General features: G+C 31.6%; 1 protein-coding gene across 1 annotated transcript; it reads right to left on the bottom strand.

Moving 5' to 3' along the window:
• Positions 1 to 322: 322 nt before the first annotated feature.
• On the bottom strand, positions 323 to 2,019 carry LOC123562435 (P2X purinoceptor 7-like). The gene is made up of 2 exons (XM_045355075.2): positions 962 to 2,019; positions 323 to 575 (listed from the first exon to the last, which is right to left on the bottom strand). Exons 1-2 carry the CDS (start codon positions 1,204 to 1,206, stop codon positions 419 to 421), a joined length of 402 nt encoding a protein of 133 aa, XP_045211010.2. The 5' UTR covers positions 1,207 to 2,019; the 3' UTR covers positions 323 to 418.
• Between the last annotated feature and the right edge of the window lie 18,450 nt (positions 2,020 to 20,469).

A 20,469-nucleotide genomic window follows, 5' to 3' on the forward strand; every position in this document is an offset into this window, starting at 1 on the left:
ATATAGGAGTGAGCTTCTTGGTCCGTTGGTTTTCAAGGTTTCCAGACGATAACTCATGAAAGGCTTTACCAATTTAAATAATTTTTGGTACACAGTGCTGGTCTACGGATGGTAGAGTCACGAGTTCGATCCCAGGTCAGGGCATATGTTCTCCGTGATAATTTGATAAAAGACATTGTGTCTGAAATCATTCGTCCTCAACGTCTGATTTATTTGGGGAAGTTGGTATTTTTATGTATTCAGTATAAAATGACATCAATGATCATGGCCTTTTGTCCTTTAAAAAAAGGACAATGATGAGAGATAACAACAGAAATCTGTGCTGATCTGTATTTGTAATGGCTTTGAAAAACAATTCAATAATAGATAAATAACTGAAATAAATCCAAAGTAAATCACAAACTGACACTGAAAAGTTCTACATCGTAGGGTATTTGAAACCACAGTACGTCTCCGATGGAAATTTTGTCCTTATGCTGGTAACCACACAAGCTGGTAGAACTTTCCGCATCTTCTTTGGCAATGTGTGAAAAATCCATCTCACAAACCTTCTGTAGGCCAGATAGCGGTACGTCCTGAAACAGATAACATGTTTGATAACTATTTCATACTGTACAATATAGTGGTTGGTTATGAATTTGTAATGAGGTAGTTAACAACCTGTATAGAATATTGTTGTGCTTGTGCTTAGACAACATTGTCCAAAATGCAATTAGTAAATTCAACTTTTGAAAGTTAATACATGTATCAGAAATTACCTAATTTCACCTGATATCAGGAGAATCGAAAAGAAGTCGATATACTCTTACTTGTCACACATATCAATTACAGCTTGATGTAAACAACCTGGGTCGAAACAACCAGGGCAGGCACAGATTATAAGCTTTTAAAAATTTATGTGGTTGAGGGACTTCAATTGTATTCCACCTTGACACCAGTGCATGGTTTCAAATTTACTTACTCATGTATGAGTTGGCCTTCCAAAGGGTAACCCTCATTCTCCACAAACTCGTAATACGAGGCCTCTAAGTCATGAATGTTGAGACAATTTGCAATAAAGCCTTCATGCTCAGTAATACAGTGTAGATCTTCCATTTTTGACTTCACTATGTCATTCTCCTGACAGCATCCTGATTCCAAGAATGTTGGCATTCGAGAACAGAGACCACATGTGCACCTAAAAATGCCAAGCAAAAAGATATGCATTTTACAACGATGTTAATATGCCAGTCAAATAATTGTTCTATTGTAGATTCAGCCAGGAAAATACAATACGAAAATGAATTTAGCTGTTATTATATAGTCATTTATTAAAGAATATATGCAATGCATTTTTAATTCAAAATTTAAAAGTATACATTACTTTGAAAAAAAAGCTTGACTAAATTGTTATGTAAATGCCGCCATGTAATTCGTCATACGGTAACGATAGTTTCGAAAGTGGGTGGGGTAATACGTTTTCTCTCTATAAAGGCTGAGATTTGTAATGATGAAAAGAATTAATAATTCATTTAAAATCTTAAGAAAGAGCTCACCATTCGTTAGGATCTGTGCCAGAACGTTCTAGGGGATCAACATCGCTCTCTGATTCAGTGTCAGTTGAATCAGTTTCGGCCGTAACAGGTACCGCCGGTTCGTACATGTATGGCCGTACAGAATCAACATCAGTATGATCAATCTCCTCAATGCCGTCTAATTCCTCATCAAACTCAATATCCATTATAATTATTTAATTGGTACTCCTTATTTTTTAGTTTGCAAGTTACAAGTTCCGGACGTGTGATAATCGGTGATAATCGCTTGTGAAAATTACAATATGTAGATAAAACGCACACCTTTTCGAGAGTATTCAGGGGAAGTAAGCCATGTAATTTTTTTGGGAAGGCACTATTTTTGTTGGTATAAAACATATAATAAAAAGATAAACAAACATAAATTAATACTTTTATATTGTTTTTTAGACATAGAAAGGTGATATGTAAAGAAAAATGTCAAAAATAAAAACCATTCCTATGACCTTTAAACATCTCTCGAACAGGTTCATCTCCCCAATCTATTGGTGTATAGGGAGCCGGTTTTGATGGTAATAATGGTTGCGATTCTTGAAATAGCTGTGGTAAACCTTGATATGTTCGTATGTCTTTTATTTCACCACCGAGTGATTCTAATTGTTGTTTTATTGCAGGTAATGCTTTTAATTCCTTTGATAATTGTTCTTTTTGACTTTCTATTCCTTCCGTCATTGGTTTACTATACATTTCTCAACCAGTAGCTTTTTTTTATTTTTTCTCTGATTATTTCATCTCTAAGAGCTCTTACCTTTTGCCCGACTAAGTTTTTTCGTATTCTTATTTCATTAAGTTTTGATTGCATTTATATAATAATGTAAGATATTGTAAAATAATGTAAAATAATGTAAGATAATGTAATATTATTATATAATGGAAATTCCTAATTATGATACAAAAAGTGATGAATCTAATAACTTTAAGCAATTTTATCCTTTTATGCCAGATTCATGTTTTAGAATGTTAACACTGCGGAAAATGGTTCCGTGTACTCCTAATATACGGGCGTATACTGAAACATTTTTTCCGTATATGGAACATTCCATATACGGGAATCCCGTATTCTTTAACTGGACATTCATGTTTTTCTCACATGGATCCGTTCATTCATACTTAGCTCAACAGTTTATGTCAGTATTCAAAGTTAGGGATTGTCAAGGTCCAAAAGTATGTTTAATGCGTAGGTTTTGATCATACTTTCAGGAACGATACCTTATATATGATATTCGTATGTTAGAAATATACGGGACCGTATACTCCCATATACGCACATGTTTTTCGCAGTGTAATATGTGGATCTTCTGGATCAGAAAAAACAAATACACTAATGCATATGTAAAACCTCTTATATATTATGATAAATTATACCTATATGCTAAAATCCTAGAACAATCTAAATATCAAGATGTATTTAATTTTTTAAATGAAATTGCCAAAAGAATTAAAGTAGATCCAAATGAAATACTTGAATATTCTAATAATGAAATAATTGATGTTAATGATCTTGAATCAGAAAAACAAAAAGTAGTAATATTTGATGATTTTATATGTGAAGAAAACAAGGTTCAAAATGAAATAACAAAATACTTTATTCAAGGACGTCTTAAAAACTGTTCTGTTATTTATTTAAGTCAGTCTTACTATAAAACACCAAAAGATATTCGAATTAACTGTTCACACTATATCTTGTTTGAAAGTCCAGGTAAAAGAGAAAATGATATGATTTGTAATGAACAAAATACAGATTACAAGTCTTTTGCTAATGCAACAAAACAAAAATATGATTTCTTATATGTTGACAAACCAAGGAAGTTTTTAAGAAAAAACTTTACAGGAATTATATAGATGGGAGTTTTTAATGATGTAAAACAAATAAGTGAACCCGACAGTATAAGTAAAGTTAAATTTGATATTGATTTAAGTGATTATGCTACAAAAAAAACAATTAAAAAATCTTAAAAAGGAATCGGAATCGTATCTTCATAAAAATAAGGAACTTGATAACACAATGTACAGAGCATTAGATATGGGACGTAATGAAATAAAAAACCTAGGAAATCCAGATAAACCCGGTGATGCAGTTTCAAAACGGTTTGTGTTTAAAAAAGTTCAAAGTGTAATAGAAGACTATAAACTTGAAGATATTAAAAGTATAAAACAGACAGTAGAAGAAGAAGTAAAGAATATTGAAGAATTATAAAAAAAATTTTTTTAAAACAATTCATTATTAATAGTTCAATTACAAGGAAAACTTGAAGAAGAAATGAAAGCTATGGTTGATTCTATTAAAGAACTTGAAGAGAAATCTGTTTTGACAGATGACAACATAAAAAAAGTATTTAGAACCAATTTTGAAAAGTTATACAATCAAGTTCAAGAATTAAAAGATAGTATGATTAAACATGAAGAACTAAAAGACAAGATTATTGAAGCTGAGAAAAAGTTACAAAATATGTATCAGTTAGAAATCAGAACAGAAATAAATAAACTAAATACTGACTTTTCAAATAAATTTGCAGAATATAAATCTGAAATGGAAAAGGCAGCTTCACAAAGAGGTGATGACCATGACACAGCATTAGATAACCTTAAAAAAGAGCTTAATTCTAAAATAGAAAATTTTAAGAAACAACTTCGGATCTTGATTAGTAATGTTGACACACGTCACAATTTAAAGTATGCGGAATTAAGTACACTTACAGGTCTGTTACAAAAAGATATTAATGAATTTAATGATAAATTAAAAAAATAATAAATGATCTGGACTTTGTAGTTGAAATATCAGCTAAACAAGGAGAATCAATTACTGCTAATACCCAAGCAATTTCTACTAATGCTGAAGAAATTACAAAAGTAAAAAATGTTTTTTTTTTTTAAAAAACAAGAAACACGATTAGCTAGAACAAAGAGTGTTGTTGACAATTTGTCTGCTTCTGAAGTTGCTACAACAAAACGACTTGGTGATTTAGCTGAAGTAATTCTTGAACTTAATGCAAATTATAAAGCAATAGAAGACGAACTAGAAAAAGTAAAACGTGAAGTGTTTCTTTTTGAATACTACAATAACAAACAACTACATGTATTGATTCCTGATGCAGTATTTGATATTGAAGATAAGCAGTTGCAACAAAAAGTGACAGATACCTCCGACTTTTTTTGCATTACTTGGATTACGAGCTAATAGGGTTGCAGATTATATGAGTTTTATTAAAATAATTTCCATCGTCCTCCGAGAACGAAAATTAAAAACTATTTCATTTCATATCCAACAAGATGGAGATTACATAATTGAAACGAATATTATCATTGATTACTCTGATTAGTGATTACTATGGTCACATTGATCACTCTGATAAAGATAATCGTTTTATTTTTAGCAGGCAAAATGATTACACAAATGGAATAGAATATATAACATCTGAGGTTAAAAATACAACACTGGTTTTTAAGAAAAAGATCGAAATTAATTTTAAAAAAGGAGCGTCGTTTAAAATTTATCCAAATTTTAGATACGATAGATATGATAGATTTACTATAGAACCAGGAAGTTTTGTCAGATTCTATTTGGTTAATTAATTAATTAATTTCTATTTTTCATATAATGGGAATTTTCAATAATATAAATGAAAAAGTAAGTAAAATAGAAAGATGGACGTCAACACAAATTAAAAGAAAACCTCCTTTGTTTTTAACATCTGCAACAGAAGATACCGATAGAGGATTATTTCAATGGAAAATTGAAAATGCTAGTCCTGGTTTGGTTCAAAATGGTAATAATGTAACAATTAAACAAAATTGCATCTTAATTATTCTTAATGATGCAATTAAATCAGATAAAGGAGAAGCTAAATTGGAATTGGAAAATAAAGCAAATAAAACTCTTCAAAGTTACAATGCAAAAAATAACAGAAAAAAATGAATATATTTCTATTAATTATGCTAATGAATTTAAAATGAATGATGTTATCTATAATAATTCTTTAAACGTTATGAATATTCAATTAACAATTTATGGTTCTAGTTAAAAATTTATGGTTCTGTATAACCAAGCTGAGCGTGAAGCTCATAAGGAGCTGAAGCTCCGTAAGCTAATGTATCAATACCTTTATCAAGAATATATCTTTTATCATCATAACATGACAAAGACGTTTTATTTATAACATAACTGGAAAGATTATGCTTATCAGAACGAATAACTGTAAAGGTGTGATTACTTTGGGTTGAATTGAACAAAGTATCTTTGTAATTTTTATGAACTATTGTCTTCTTAACAACACGTTTTTTTAATTCCTTTACATTTTTTAATGTTAACTTCATTTTCTAATAAATATGAATACATTTTACTTCTTAATCCGACAGCTTCATCTTTGTAATCAAAATAAAACTCTGATTTTGGGTTGTAATCACTATTATCAAATAACTCGTTGTCCTTATAAAAATCCTTATATGCATCTTTGGTTTTTATTTCATAACATAATGAATCTGTGTCTGTAAAAAAAAAGCTTTGCTTAGCTTCCATACTTTTCCTTTATGTAATTATAATGAAAATCATACATTAAATATTTTGATAAATCAAGAATGCACATTCCAACATAACAAGGTCTATTTAATAACAAACTTTCTTTTATTCTATGAATACCAAACAAATTCTTATTAAACATTGTTGAACTAACAAATGAAGGTTTTGCTATATACTTTAATAAAATATTTTCATTATGCGTTAATTGAATATTGATTCTTTTGGGCAAATTCTCCATCGTCTTACCGAATACAGAGTTGTTCGTGAGTTTAAAAAAGTCTTTTTCAAATGAATTATTTGCTTTAGATCTTTTTTGAGTATTAAAATCAATATATCCTTTTAACCAAGGACTTTCGTCAAAAGTTAATATTCTATGTATTTTTGTTAATTTTAATCCTTATTGTGTATAAAGTTCTAGGTTTTTATAATGAACTACGTAATTTTGTTTTTTCATTAAAGTTGGAACTAATTTTTTTACATTACTTTTTCCTATTTCAAATTCTGTTTTAATATTTTTACTATAATGTGAAAGCCATTCGTCTGGTATTTTTCAGGAGCTAAAGGATAATCATTATGGGTTTTATGTAATTCTTTTGGATATTCAAGATCACATTCAATTATAAAGTTAGTTTTATCTTTTGCAATCAATTTCCTTATATTGTTTTTCGGTGACCCATTAAAAATTTCCAGAGGGTAAATGTTGGCACATAGCCCAACCGTAAAGGTTATTGGCGTCGAGGTACATAATGTATTTAGTTTCTAATTTAGGATCATAGGTTTTTATATATTTGTTGTTTGCTTTGCTGTAACGGTTTGATTATAACTTATTCCTCCTCTCAGTCCCTTTTCAATAAAAAGATACATATCAATATCAAATCAAATCCAGATTTATTCCAGTCATTTTTAACATTGCATCCCAAGCTAACCCAGGACTACTAAAATAATGACAAGGGTCAAGTTTATAATATTCCAAACATAGTTTTCTAAAATTTTCGAGTGTATCAGCTAAAAGTAATACGTCAGTTTTTAAATATAGATCATGATATTCTCCCATTGTTTTTATTTTAAATTTATTCCAAACATTTTTAGCATGCTCATATTCTTCATCACTAATTTCAGTTTCATTTAAAATTGAATAGAACTCTTCATTAGAAGGTAATTTTGTTTCTTTGAATTTTTTAAATGAATCCATGTAATCATATGGATAAATACCTTTTGTTTTTAATAATTCAAGTTTACTTTTATCAAATTCTTGAGATAAATATTTAAATTCTGGAATATTTTTTACTAAGTTTTCCAATGATTGAGACATAAATTGAAAATATCTATAAAAATCAAATGACTTACCATAAATGCCATATATCTTTCCATATTGTTAGGAATTACATTAATTTCTTTTTTAAATGTTCCTATTTGTTGCATAATAAAGTGGGAATCATATCCTCTTAAATTATGAAAAATGACAGGAATTTTGTGTGTTAGTCTAAAATTAATATTACAGTCTTGATGAGCACTTCCTCTAAATTTTCCTGTTATGTGACAATGGTCTCTTATTCTAGTTTCATTTTCCTTATATTCTTTTTCACAGATATGACAAAACTTTTGTTTTTTAAATTCAATTTCGTCTTTTTTAGACATTCTTAATTCTTTGTTAAAATGTTCTTTAAATATTTCCTTACAATATTCCTCTTCCTCAAGCATTTTTTCAATAAATTTATAAACTGCATTAGGACCTCTATAAATATGGGTTGGTTTAGTATATTTATCGTCATAACAACAAACAACTTTATAACCGTAACCACAATATATATGTTTTTGATATGGAGCAGTAAATGAAGGTTCAGGTGATGGTAAAGCAGTTGATATTTTTTCAGGGATTGATTCAAAATCAGCATAAATTACAAAAGGTACTGCTAAACCTCTATGATAATTTTTAAAATGTACTTTAGATCCCTCTTTTGGCATTTTTACAGCTTGAACACCATTAATAGCTAAACAATTTGGTATATGTTCATTTAATATTCTTTCTTGAGAAAAATTTTGTAAGCAAGACTTACAAAAATGTTTTTTATGTTGGTGTTTTGTTTTTTGAAACATTAATCTATTAAACTCTTTTATCCAAACATAATGGTTTATCTTATCTTTATTAATTAGCAACATGTCACACCATTCGGAATAATGATATTTTGAAATATACAATGGATAAATACCTGTAGGTTCTTCATAACCAAATATATTAAATGAAATATCATTCAGAGTTTCTATTTTAGGTATTTGGTTTATTGTAATAGGAAATTTTATTCCTTTATAATTGAGTTCTTTTATATGCTTTTTATAATTTGAAACTCTTTGAGGTTTTTTTTTTTCCACAGGAAATTTGTAAGCTAAATGACACCATCTAAAACATTCATTATCGTCATTCTTTATATTTGTCAATCCTTTTCTATGATGTTGTAATGGTTTTGGTAATTCTAAATAACTTGAAGCAGCTAATGGATTATAATCATATCTATTTATATAATGAGCATCAACTGACTCTATTCTCCAGCCACTTCCTTCTGAAATCCAATTACCAATCCTATTTATTATGTCATCTAAGGCTTGACGTAAAGTGTTTTTTTATTTCGTTTGTGTTAATAATTTCTAAAGCCTTTGATTGAAAATAAGCTGATTTATATATTGTATCAGTTTTATCCATTTTCGCAAAAGTTATTTTTAAAACAACATTTATTTTTATACCTTTTAAAGTTTTAAGTTCAGATTTAAGAATACTAAATGAGTCTTCTATATTTAAATATAATTGATTTTTCGGATCTTGTCTATATGTAATTTTAATTTCAAATTTCTTATAATATTGCTTTGTAGATTTCTCAATTTCTCTAACAACCATCTATATATTATATTTAGAAAAAAAATTCGTTAAGCAAAAAAACATAAAATTAAGAAGAAACAAAATATTTAAATTTATATCTTTTTCCATTAGGTTTTGATATTCCACTTTTTACTCTGTTTTTCCCTTCACAGCACATTTTTATTAACCCAGAATTAATATCATGATCTTTAGATGCTGCATAAATGCTTTTATATGTTTTTTCTTCATTAATGTCACAATCGGTTGCAATAACTTTTTGGGGTTTGTTTCGATGATTATTTGGTCTGGGACAATCACATAATCTTACATTATTTTCCTCTTCTAACATTCAACAACCACAGTCCCATTCAAATAAATTCTTTTTTAAAAGATAAGGATCTATAACATTTTGTAATTTATCAATCACAGGTTTTTTATATTCATCGCTAACTATTTGATCAAGTTTTGATTTAATAACGTTTCTTCTTTTTAGTACTTTTTTATATGAATTTCTATCTTCATTCATTAATTCTCCTAAAGTGCTAGATAATTTTGGCATAATCATTCTGTCTACTTTTCTATTAACCATTATATAATATACTTAAAGAAAAAATATCTTTAACAACGCACCTAAAGAACATTTAAAAAAAGGGAATATTATCTATATCTTTTGAATAAGGTTTTAAAGTTATTTTTTCTAAATTATCAACTGTTAAAATTTTAATGCCTTCTTGAGACATTCTGTTTAACCATTCTTCATGTAATTTGTGTAGATTTTCTAAATAATCTAAACCAACTCTGTTTTCTTCAGTTCTGTTTCTTTTTTGAAGTCTTTTAAGACATATTTCTGGGTCGGTTTTAACATTAACAAATCCATCAGTTGGTTTTTTTCCGTATGTTTTTATAATATGATCAGTTAAGAAAAGATTGTATACTGCCCACTCGGGGTCATTTATAACACCGTTGTCGTGATGTTGTTTTGTAAAAACGTTACTGTTAGTTAAATAACACCGTTCGAGGACAGAAACACCATCAAACTGTTTAGCAGAAGATAACATTTTTATATGACTGTTTAAAGTTGTTAGCTGAAAAAGAAATAAATACTTGGAAGGTTCTTGAGCAGCAAGTTCAAAAAGGTTATATGAATTTCCACTTGGGTCCATAACATTTTGCCATTCATGAATTGGAGCCCACCCGCTTAGCTCAGTAGGTAAGAGCGTTGGTCTACGGATCGATCCTCGGGCGGGGCGTATGTTCTCCGTGACTATTTGATAAACGACATTGTGTCTGAAATCATTAGTCCTCCACCTCTGATAATTCATGTGGGGAAGTTGGCAGTTACTTGCGGAGAACAGGTTTGTACTGGTACAGAATCCAGGAACACTGGTTAGGTTAACTGCCCGCCGTTACATGACTGAAATACTGTTGAAAAACGGCGTTAAACCCAAAACAAACAAACAAATTCATGAATTGGTACTGGAATTATATTAAAATTAGGATTATATTCTTTAATAATATCTAAAAACGTACTTTTTCCCGAAGCAATATTACCTTCGACTGATATAATTTTTCTCATTTATATAAAATACTTATAGAAAAAAATCTTTAATATAACTTCTTCTTCATTTTTATTGCGAAGTTAACGTATGTAGTTGAAGTTCGATTAAAATTTCTTGAGATTTCAAACTTTAGAATGAACATTACTTCTTTAAATCCGATCATTCAATTTATCCGTAATCACGATAGTTCCTTTTTTTTCATTTTTCGTTCATGTTGATATCAGTTGTCCGAAAGGTCAGTGCTTTTACTTCTCGCGCACGGTAATTGTAACAATAACATGTTAATGTTATCATTGAGAAAAGGGGAATCGGGTAGTGAAACAATTATCCGTGACAAAATAGTTGTACTTCTTTTGAATCGTATTGACTATAAAGAAAACCCTGATTAACCATGAAGTAAATCCTGAATTACCTATAAAGAAATAATCGACTGTTCCGATAATGTTTTCGACATCGTTTTCTATTTATACAAGAGATTTTAAAATAAATGAAAATTAAAACAAAACATTTCAATTAATGCAATCATCGCATGGATATTAGTGCGATTACGATAAAAAAAAAGACGAAACGATGTGAACAATGTAAAAACTCGTCGGTGTTGCTCCGAATATTTAGGTTTTATATAAAATAATGTAAATAATACATAAGAGGAAATAAAGATGATAATCATATCAACGTACTTTAAGTGGCAGGGGCCAGATTCGCATTTGGCCCGGGTATGTTTTTTAAATAAAATAGACAGATGCACTTTAAAGGCATTTATATTCAACGGTTATTTATGATGCTTATAAAAACTGAGGTTTTCCTTAGTTAGGGGTAGTTATTGTGTACAGCAAATATGTGCTTGAATCGATTTTCCTAGCTTCGTGTAGACGACCGGGTCAAAAGTCTAACCTGAGGTAACGGAATTCAGACGAAATGGAAACGGTCATCCATCCATCCAGATTGAGCTCAAAATTGCGCAAAAGGTAAATGGTAATGAGAAACTTTTCTTCTCACCATTATTTTCGTATGGCCACATGTATACATGTGTTTTAGGTCAGTCATTTGCAGATAATACGGAAAAGGTCGCGGAAGGCGTGCATTTTGTGCCATTTTGGCCTCAAAATTTAGTGTCCTGAAACCTGCGTTTCACTCATTTTTTATCACAGAAGCAGCAAAATCGGCAGGCTACATATTTTTCATAATGAAGTGTTAAGTCTGTGCAAAACATTTGCTTAACACTTGCCTTGAATTTATCACAATTGGATTTTTCATGATTTTTTTCGCACTGGTGTCAGCGCAGATTTGTGGAATTTACAAATCTACTGTCCCTTGCCCCCATAATTGTTGATGGTGTTCCTGGAAGATAATACAGATTGGTTAATATTTTTAAACAAAAACATTAGACACCAACTATTACAAATGCATTTCTTGATGTACTTTGAAGTTAAGTGAAATATATGCGATGAAGCAAACACAAAAGGCATGACCATAAAATATAAAGGACAGATTCATCCGTCATACTGTAGTACCATTTTATGTTTATAATTAGAACGCAATTGTCATATTAAGTGTCCGACAGAAACAGATTGCTTTTATTTGGAAGTGAAAATAAAATGTTCCACCAAATGATAATCGCGCGTTATTATTCATTTTTCAAGTAAAATGACTGACATGCCATTTGCCTCCATTTTCAGTCTTTAATGCCGAGTATGTAGACAGAGTAGATGTAAAAAGACTGAAGTTTTGACTTTCGTGATACCACATCTTCGAACGTTCAAAACTTCACTTCATACGACAAAAAGGCCCATCTGGTATAATCGATATCACCTGGGGACACAAATGTGCCGTAAAAGTTAAAGTTTTAAAACTAAATATAAAAAGTTTCTAAAATCAGTTATCCCTTCTTTCCTTCCAGTTTCAACAATGTTTTGGGTTAAAAAAACCCCATTAGCCCTACAAAATTTTCCTTTCTTATTTTTGATTGATGTTTTTCCCCGGCTTTAAAATTTAGTTAATTATCATTGGAAATGGGAATAATTTAAAAAACGAAATCTGAAACAAAGGGCTTTTTATTTAAAAATATAATAAAGAACATCTAAGGCTTACTTTGAAATTCCCTGGAAAACTTTAGAAAAAACGTCTGATATAAATGAAATCACGCATATCCGTGACTTTTTCCCCCCCCAAATTTATAAAAAACTTTTAAAGGGGGAAGGGCAAAGGTTTAAATCCAAACCCCTCTATTAACAAGTTCCTTAAATCTTTGGGGGCTACCCGTTTTAACAAAAACCCTAAATGGGTTTCCAAAATTTTACAAAAAATTCATTTTTGGTTTTCAAAAATTTTAAATTTTTTTTAAAAGAAAATTTAAAACCGAAACTCCTTTTTATAAAGGGTTTTTTTTAGAAAAAAATATTTGAAAAATAATGTTTTTTTTCCTGCATTTTCTAATTGTATTTTGGAAGATTTAAAAAAACGCTGCTTCCCTAAACTTTTACCCCAGCACATGCCCAAACCCCACAACTTACACGCCCCCCAAAACCATACGCCCCACGCCACCCCACACACACACACACGTGTTTTTTGGAAAAAGTCACTAAACCAACTTCAAACCCGGGAATAGATTACAGAACCTTCCTTAAACGTAGACTATAAAAAAAAAAATTCAACACTGCACTAAAAAAACATTACATGTAACCATTGGGGCGATTCGTCTTGAAAATGACAATAAAAGTTTTAAAATTTTCACCCCTGAATATCACTATCCATGGTCCGTGATAAATTTTGAAACACAAAACAAAATCACACCTGGCCTTAAAAAACACTCACAGGAAAATCAACTACTTCTTGAATTACACACGGGGAAATCACTATTTCCCTTGTTTGATGGGACACAAACTACTAACAAGGGAGAATGCTGAAATGTCTAAAGGGCTTCTTTTTATCATATGTTGTGCAGCTTTGAAGAAATATCTCTGTCTTGCCAAAATAAGGAATAAAAGAATTGAAGATGAAATTCAACGACTTTGAAAAAAACGGGGGCTGATTTTTTGGGCTCATAAAAGAAAAAACGGGAAAAAGTTTTACACGGTCCCCTTTTTTCCCTTTTTTGGGATAGTTGTGCCCAGTGACATGGCTCCCTACCTTTTTTTTTTTCATAGTGATGAGCTTAAAAGGCTTGACAAATGTTGTTTTTTTTTGGGGACTCAACGGTAAAAACCCTTTTTTCCATAAGGGTTTCCAAGGGTTATGGAAAAAAAAACCCCCACGCCTTTTGGGTTGGCCTGATTTTTGAATGAAGACTTTGGGTATTACAAAATTCCAAAAAAGTGATAGGGAACTTGAACATGCCCAAGATTTTCAAAAGGGGGGTTCCCCCTTTATGGGGAAAGTAAGAAAAATGAATGCAAAAATAAAAAATTTGGGTATCATATGAATGGACTACATCGACTCATTTTTCGAGGACCGCCCATAAAATTGTTTGTATTGTTGAAACGAGATAGGTGGGAAAAATTGAATTTTAAAATTCTTCCTGTGTTTGGAAAAATATTCAAAAAAAAATTTAAAACATACATAAATATGCGTAAATTTTTTAAAATTTTGTACTCAAAATCCTTTTGGACACACGGAAATATTTTTTAAAAAAATTCCTGTCTTTCGAAACTCTAGCGCGAAACCGGGAAAAAATACCCCCTTTTTCGCTTGAACGTTATGTTGCATATACTTTCACGAAAAACACGCCCTAAACTTTTAAACCCCGGATTTAATATGGTACTGTTTCGTAAGTGTCAGTTTCGTAAGGCCACTTTTTACAAATGACGAACACTTTTAAAAGCACAGCTGGTATATTTTGCATCATGATAACAAAGTCATATTGCTGATGCCACATTTAATTAAAACAAACAAAAACGCTATAAATTTTTTTTCCCTTTGGGGGGGAAAAAGGGAGAAAGATGGATCAAGCTGGTAAATAAAATGCCCAAGATTTGTTTTCAAAATTTTCCCGATGAATTGAAAAAACCCGATTGAAATTCAAGACAAACCCCCAAAAACCCGATATAAATGTTAAAACTGATTAGTTTTTTCAATAGCCAATTGATTACCTGAACCGAGCAAAAACAGCCATGAAAAAGATTTGGGAAAGAAGCACATGAAATATTTTCTGCCTCGACATTGGACCTTTGCCCATTTAAAGGGTTTTTTGGATATATGCATCATTAAATACACAGAACCCTTAAAATCACCTAAAACAAATTCAGGGTGTTTTTTCCCACTATTTTTTGCCCTGAATTTTTTTCAATTTTTTAAAATATCAAACAGTTTTTTAAACCAAACGGTTACCCCTTTAAAGCGAAGTTATCACCAGAGTAACAAAAACAAGCCGTTGTATCTTGATAAATCATCTGATTTTGAAACTACCTTACCTATTTCTACAGGACTACCTGGAGGACTGTTTTTCCCCCCCAATCTGGGTTTTCTTTTTGTCTATCTTCAATCTAAAAAACAAAAACCAAAATCATTGTGTGGCAATGTTAAATTTTGGGACATATCTGGGAACCACATGCTTTGATACGACCTTTCCCCAAATTTCCACTACATATTTCATTTTGGGCACTTCTTATTGTCCCCATCTTACTTTGGGAGTACAAGACGTCCAACACTCCCTTTGATTGAACAAAACCTATGTAGAACAAAGGGATACAGTTTAATTCGAACTCTATCATCTAATTTTTAAAAAATTTATGGGAAAGGCACCCAAAAGTGAATGGGCTCTTTGTATGTCGGCCCCTTTTTTTAATCAATTTGGGGTCTAAGGAAAGAAGTGCCCTCAGTGAAAACCCATTGAACAAGAAGATCGGCCCTTTTGGGTTCAAAGCAATTTAGTATCAAAAATTCTCAGTAAAGGGCAAGCCCATCATCTTACATGAAGGGGTCTTACTGACCCCCTTTAAAACACTTAGATGGGGACTTTCATTTCAAGCACATGTATTTGTCTCATTTTGTCAATAAAGCAAGCATTTTAAACTAAGAAGAAGTGTCCCCCATTGTAAAGATCTGACGTTTCTATCAAATCACTTTCCCTTGACTCAAAATCTCACCACTTAGAATTAAAGGGGGCCCTCAAAATAAAATTTCCCTCAGAAAGCACATCTTTTTTCTCAAAATTGTAAAAAAAACCAACGCATAAAGTGTCTCAATTGAACAAGTTTAGATGGGACGTTCATTAAAAGGGCATTTTGTAGTACTTAAAATATCCAGTCAAAAAGGGACATCATCTTACATAAAGTATCTCGAGAAACCCTTAAACCCAGATAGACGGACGATCATTAAAAGAACATAGGGGCGTTTTCCTAAAACTGGGTAAAGAAAGCACATAAATTTTACATAAGAGTCCCCTAAAAGTTTGGGACGGGCAAAATAATTCCCCGGGCCCCGGGTTTCCCATTGCCTACCAGTTTCAATCGGGCCGATCTAAAATGTAAAATCAAAGAAAACCCTTCGGTTCCCGTTGGGTTCCTTTTAATTTTTAGTTTTCTTTTTAAGATAAAAAGAGATTTTTTTTGCCGAATTTCTAAATTTTTTGATATGATTTACCAAAAAATCGAGCTTTTTTTGGTTTTTGATTTTAAATAACAAAGCAGGCATTTCATAGGCAGGAATCCAATGCTACTTACATCACCCAACTATAGCACAAACCGGGTCAAAACGCCATCTCCTTTACCTCTACTTTCCTTTTTTTCCCTAAACTTAAACCCAAACCCCAGCAATTCGGTCGCCGTTCGGTCAAATCCGTTCTTTTTTGGAAGAGAGAAAAGAAGTGTGGCACAGTTTTTTTTTAATAAAAACAAGCTGAAACCAAAATGAAATTTTTGTTTTTTTGATGTAATTTTAAAACAAAAATCGAGCGTTTTTTTTTTTTTTTTACTGGGATAACGATCATTTTTGCCCGTTATGGGCATTTTTAAAAGGCATACAAAACAGGTATGTAACCCGATCTAGCAATTTTAAAAGCGGACACAACAAGGCCAAGGGTTTGCCCACGGGACGGAAAAATTTTTCCCAAATTTTAAACCAAGCCTGAAACGTTTCGTGATGGCCAAAGGGTTTCCTAATCTACTTTTCATCACCTCCCTAAACCCATTAAGCGGGTCTAACAAACAACCCCATACTTCTATGCCCTTATTCCAAAATTTTGGAACCAGACCCTATTAAAAAATCGCTACCCCATTCGGTGCTTTTTTGAAGAGAGAAAGTGATTTTGAAATTTTGATGGTCTTACACTGGAGTGGGAGGGGGGTGTTTTTGTACTGGGAAAAACCTGCGGGGCTTGTCAAAAGGGTTGGCCCCCTTTTAAGGAAATACAGATTTTTTTATTTAAAACCCGATCTAGCCTTTTTAAACGGCCCCTAACAAGGCCAGACCCTGTAAACTAAGGGCGAATCTCCTACTTTACCAATTTGAAAACTTTTTTCCCTTAGGGCCCAGAAGGGGTTCCTCCTGCTGCATCACCCCTACTATAGCATTAAGCGGGCACTGGTTTTACACACATCCAAATTTCCAGCTGTCCTTACCCCTAAACTTCAACCCGACCCTGAACTTTTTTACAAACACTAAATAAAAAAAGCAAACGCGGAAAAGCCTTGAAATTCTAATGGTGAAAGCCCCCCCGACGGGAAACAACGAGCTTTTGCAGCTACATTTAAGGCCCCGCCCAAAAAAAAACAAAAATCCCAAAAACGTTTACAAAAAGTTTTTAATGGCTGTGGTTTTAAATTTTTTTTTCGCCCCAAAAGGGCGATCACACCGAAAAAAACCCACCAATCAAATCGAGCATTTTTTCTTCAAGTTGTTTTGTGATCACAAAGACCAATTGGGCAGCTGAAGAGAGCGGACGGTTTCCCCCCACATATATCAGCCCATCAAATTAAAATTTTCGCATAATCATTTTATAAGGAGGATACCCTTGTCCATTTAAATTTATTTTGGACGGTAAATTGGTAACAAACTGGATAAAAAATTGGGGGGGGGGGGGGGGGCAGACGGGGGATGATATAAAACTTTTCAAACATAAAAGTTTTGCAAAAAAACTTATCTCGGATATTGCTATTACTTTTTTCAAAAAAGATAAAATTAAGCAATAGTCCCTTTTAAAGGGCAGACCCTCTTCTAGGGGGTGATATCATAAGAGAAACAATTCGGGAAATAAAAGGACTAAATAAAGTTTGTGTGATTTTTTAATGGGAACAAAAAGTCGTCTCTTCAAAAATAAAATTCACAAACCACTTTGAAAATTATCCCTTTTCATCTTTCTCTTCTCATCTGCCTGTAATGGAAAAAAAATAAGACTGAAAAAAATTTCCCAAAAGAGTTGGGGGGCCCAGTTAGGGGTCTGCGCAAAAAGTTTTTTTGATTTTATTTTTACTTTTGGGGGGAATATACCCTACATGTATTACGTTTCATTAACAAATTTTTCTGTTACCATTTTTACACATTTTATAGATATTCACTTTTAAAAACAGTTGGGGGAAACTGACATTTTGACCAAAAGGAAACACATTTTCCGTTATTTTTTTTTTTAAATGGTTGTTTAAAATTTTTTCCTGAAACCCTTTTAGATTTAAAAAAACTATGCAAAAGGCCCTTTACAACCCCTTTCTTTTTTAAAATTTTACTGAATCTTTTTCCTCACAGAGCCAAAATTGATTTTCAAAATTTTCTGATTTTCAAAAAGGAAAGAACTTCACCCCAATGCTAAACTTTTTTTTTTAGTTTTTGATATTAGGTGTTATTTTCAGCGATTTGTAAAACTAAATAAAATAAAATTCAGTATAAGTATCTCTTTATTAAAATTTGGGAAAAGTGGGGGACACCCCCTCAAACTGGGTAAAAGTGGGGAGGTAAATAAAAATTCGAAGCCAAAACCGGGAAAAAATTGGGGCATTGTTAAAAATTCCCCCAGGGGTTTTCTATTACTATCTTATTCTTATTAAAAAACTGAATGGGTTATAAATGTTAACAAAAAATTTCCTCTTTTTTACATTTTGTCCCCTTGGGCCCAAACATGGAACCTTTAACCCTGAAGTTTGACAAACAAATTTTAAACCCCAAAAACTCAAAGATTTAACAAGGGTTTGGCCTGAGGAGTATAATTTTTTTAAAGGGAAAACTATTGTTTTAAAATTTAAAAGGTTTAAAGCTGATTGGGGGACTAAAATAAGACCCCAAAAAAGTTTTGGTCCAATTTAAAAACCTTTTTTCAAGAGGAAAAAAGTGAATCTTATTTCTAGAGCAAACTCAGGCCCTGTTAAAAACGACTCGACGGGCCCTATCCAGTTGCAGATTCCGACTAATAAAATTTTTGGGGACTAGATGCTTTTTATTTTATAGTCCCTTTAACCCTTTTTATAATTAAAACAAATAATACATAAATGATTGAAATAGTAATTTAAAGGAAAACTAAATTAATAAGGTACATTTTTAAATTTTATTACAATAATGGGTTTCCAAATATTTTTTAGAAAGCTTTTTTTTTGATTTAAAGGGCACTCTATCATGGGAGGGGGAAAACACATCCCAAAAGGAACTTTTCCAGACCCTTTGCCGGCATTTTGGGCTTTGTTCCCCCAAAATTTATGGTTTTTTTATTTAGGGGGAAAGTGTCCCAAAAAAATGTTTTTTCGGGAGTTTACCATATTTTAAATACAAGTCAAAACGCCACAAATTTAAAAGAGTGGGTGTTTGCCTGTTTTTTTACAATCTAATAACTACCTCAAAATCAGGGGACATCTCAACACCACTTGCAATGTTAAAAAACAGCCTTGATGGGCAAATTGCAGGGGAAAAAGGATCAATGAAAATGCCACTTTCCAAATAAAACCAAAATATTTTTAAGGGTGTATTGTAAATTGTTTATAAAAAGGTGTCAGTGTGGTGTTTTGTTTTGAACAGGGCATTTAAATTATGAATAAGCCATGGCTAATTTGATGTTTTTTGGTCCCAACGAGAAACAGCGGTGCGCATAAACATTAATTTGGGGTTTTCCCTTTTTATGCCACCCGGGACTTCAAAGCCCTTTTTTTCTTGTTCACTCTAGTAAGTAGTCCCAAACCCCACAGAATTAAAACAATCCCTTTTTAATTTAAACAACCCAAAATTTTCCCCTTTTCCCCCAACTTTTTTTACTATCTTTAGCCCGGGAAAACCCGTAAATTTTTTTAAAATAAGTAAAGGGAGATCTTGAATAAAATGTTCTGTTGGAAGAAACAAAAGGGCAACAAAATTTCTTTTTTCCCTAATGGTTTTGCTTGCTATAATACATTTCGGGAATATGCCAAATAGACTTCATTGGTAAAGAAACTTCTGTAAATAAACCCGAAAATTTCCCAAAAAGGGAAAATTTCTGAGTCTACTCATGTAAAAAACTTGCACTTCCTTTCTTTTTTAAAATAAGGGCCCCGCTAATGGGTTTTTAAATTTCTAGCATGACATGAAATCGGTTTTGAAAAAAGATTCAGCCCCTTGAAGGGAAATTTTTTAAAAATCTTAGGTTTAAACTTCATCAACCCCGATAAAACTAAAGGGAAAGCTCTGTCAAAAACTTTCCTGAAAAAAAATGTTCACAATAACACCACAATACTAATATCTTCTTAAACCTGCATCCCCATAAATATTTCAAAACCACAAAAACAGACATCATAAAGTTCAGGGCCCCCCCAAGTGGATAAAACCTTCAAATTCACTCGGATTTTTCCCCCCAAAAATTTCCCCAAAACCCCTTTTATAGCAGGCCCCCTATCAAAAAAAATTGGGAAAACACTTTTTTTGTCGCAAACATTCACCCGCTCCTTTTACTTTGAGAAAAGTATAAACTTATTAAAAACATTTGGAGGGCCATGATTAAACGGATTAAAAAGGCCCCCAAAAATTAACATTTTTTAAATAAAAAGCATTTTGAACAACATTTGGGAAAAAAAAAAATTTGGGATT

This window comes from Mercenaria mercenaria, chromosome 8 (assembly GCF_021730395.1).
Source record: "Mercenaria mercenaria strain notata chromosome 8, MADL_Memer_1, whole genome shotgun sequence".
Classification (NCBI taxonomy): domain Eukaryota; kingdom Metazoa; phylum Mollusca; class Bivalvia; order Venerida; family Veneridae; genus Mercenaria; species Mercenaria mercenaria.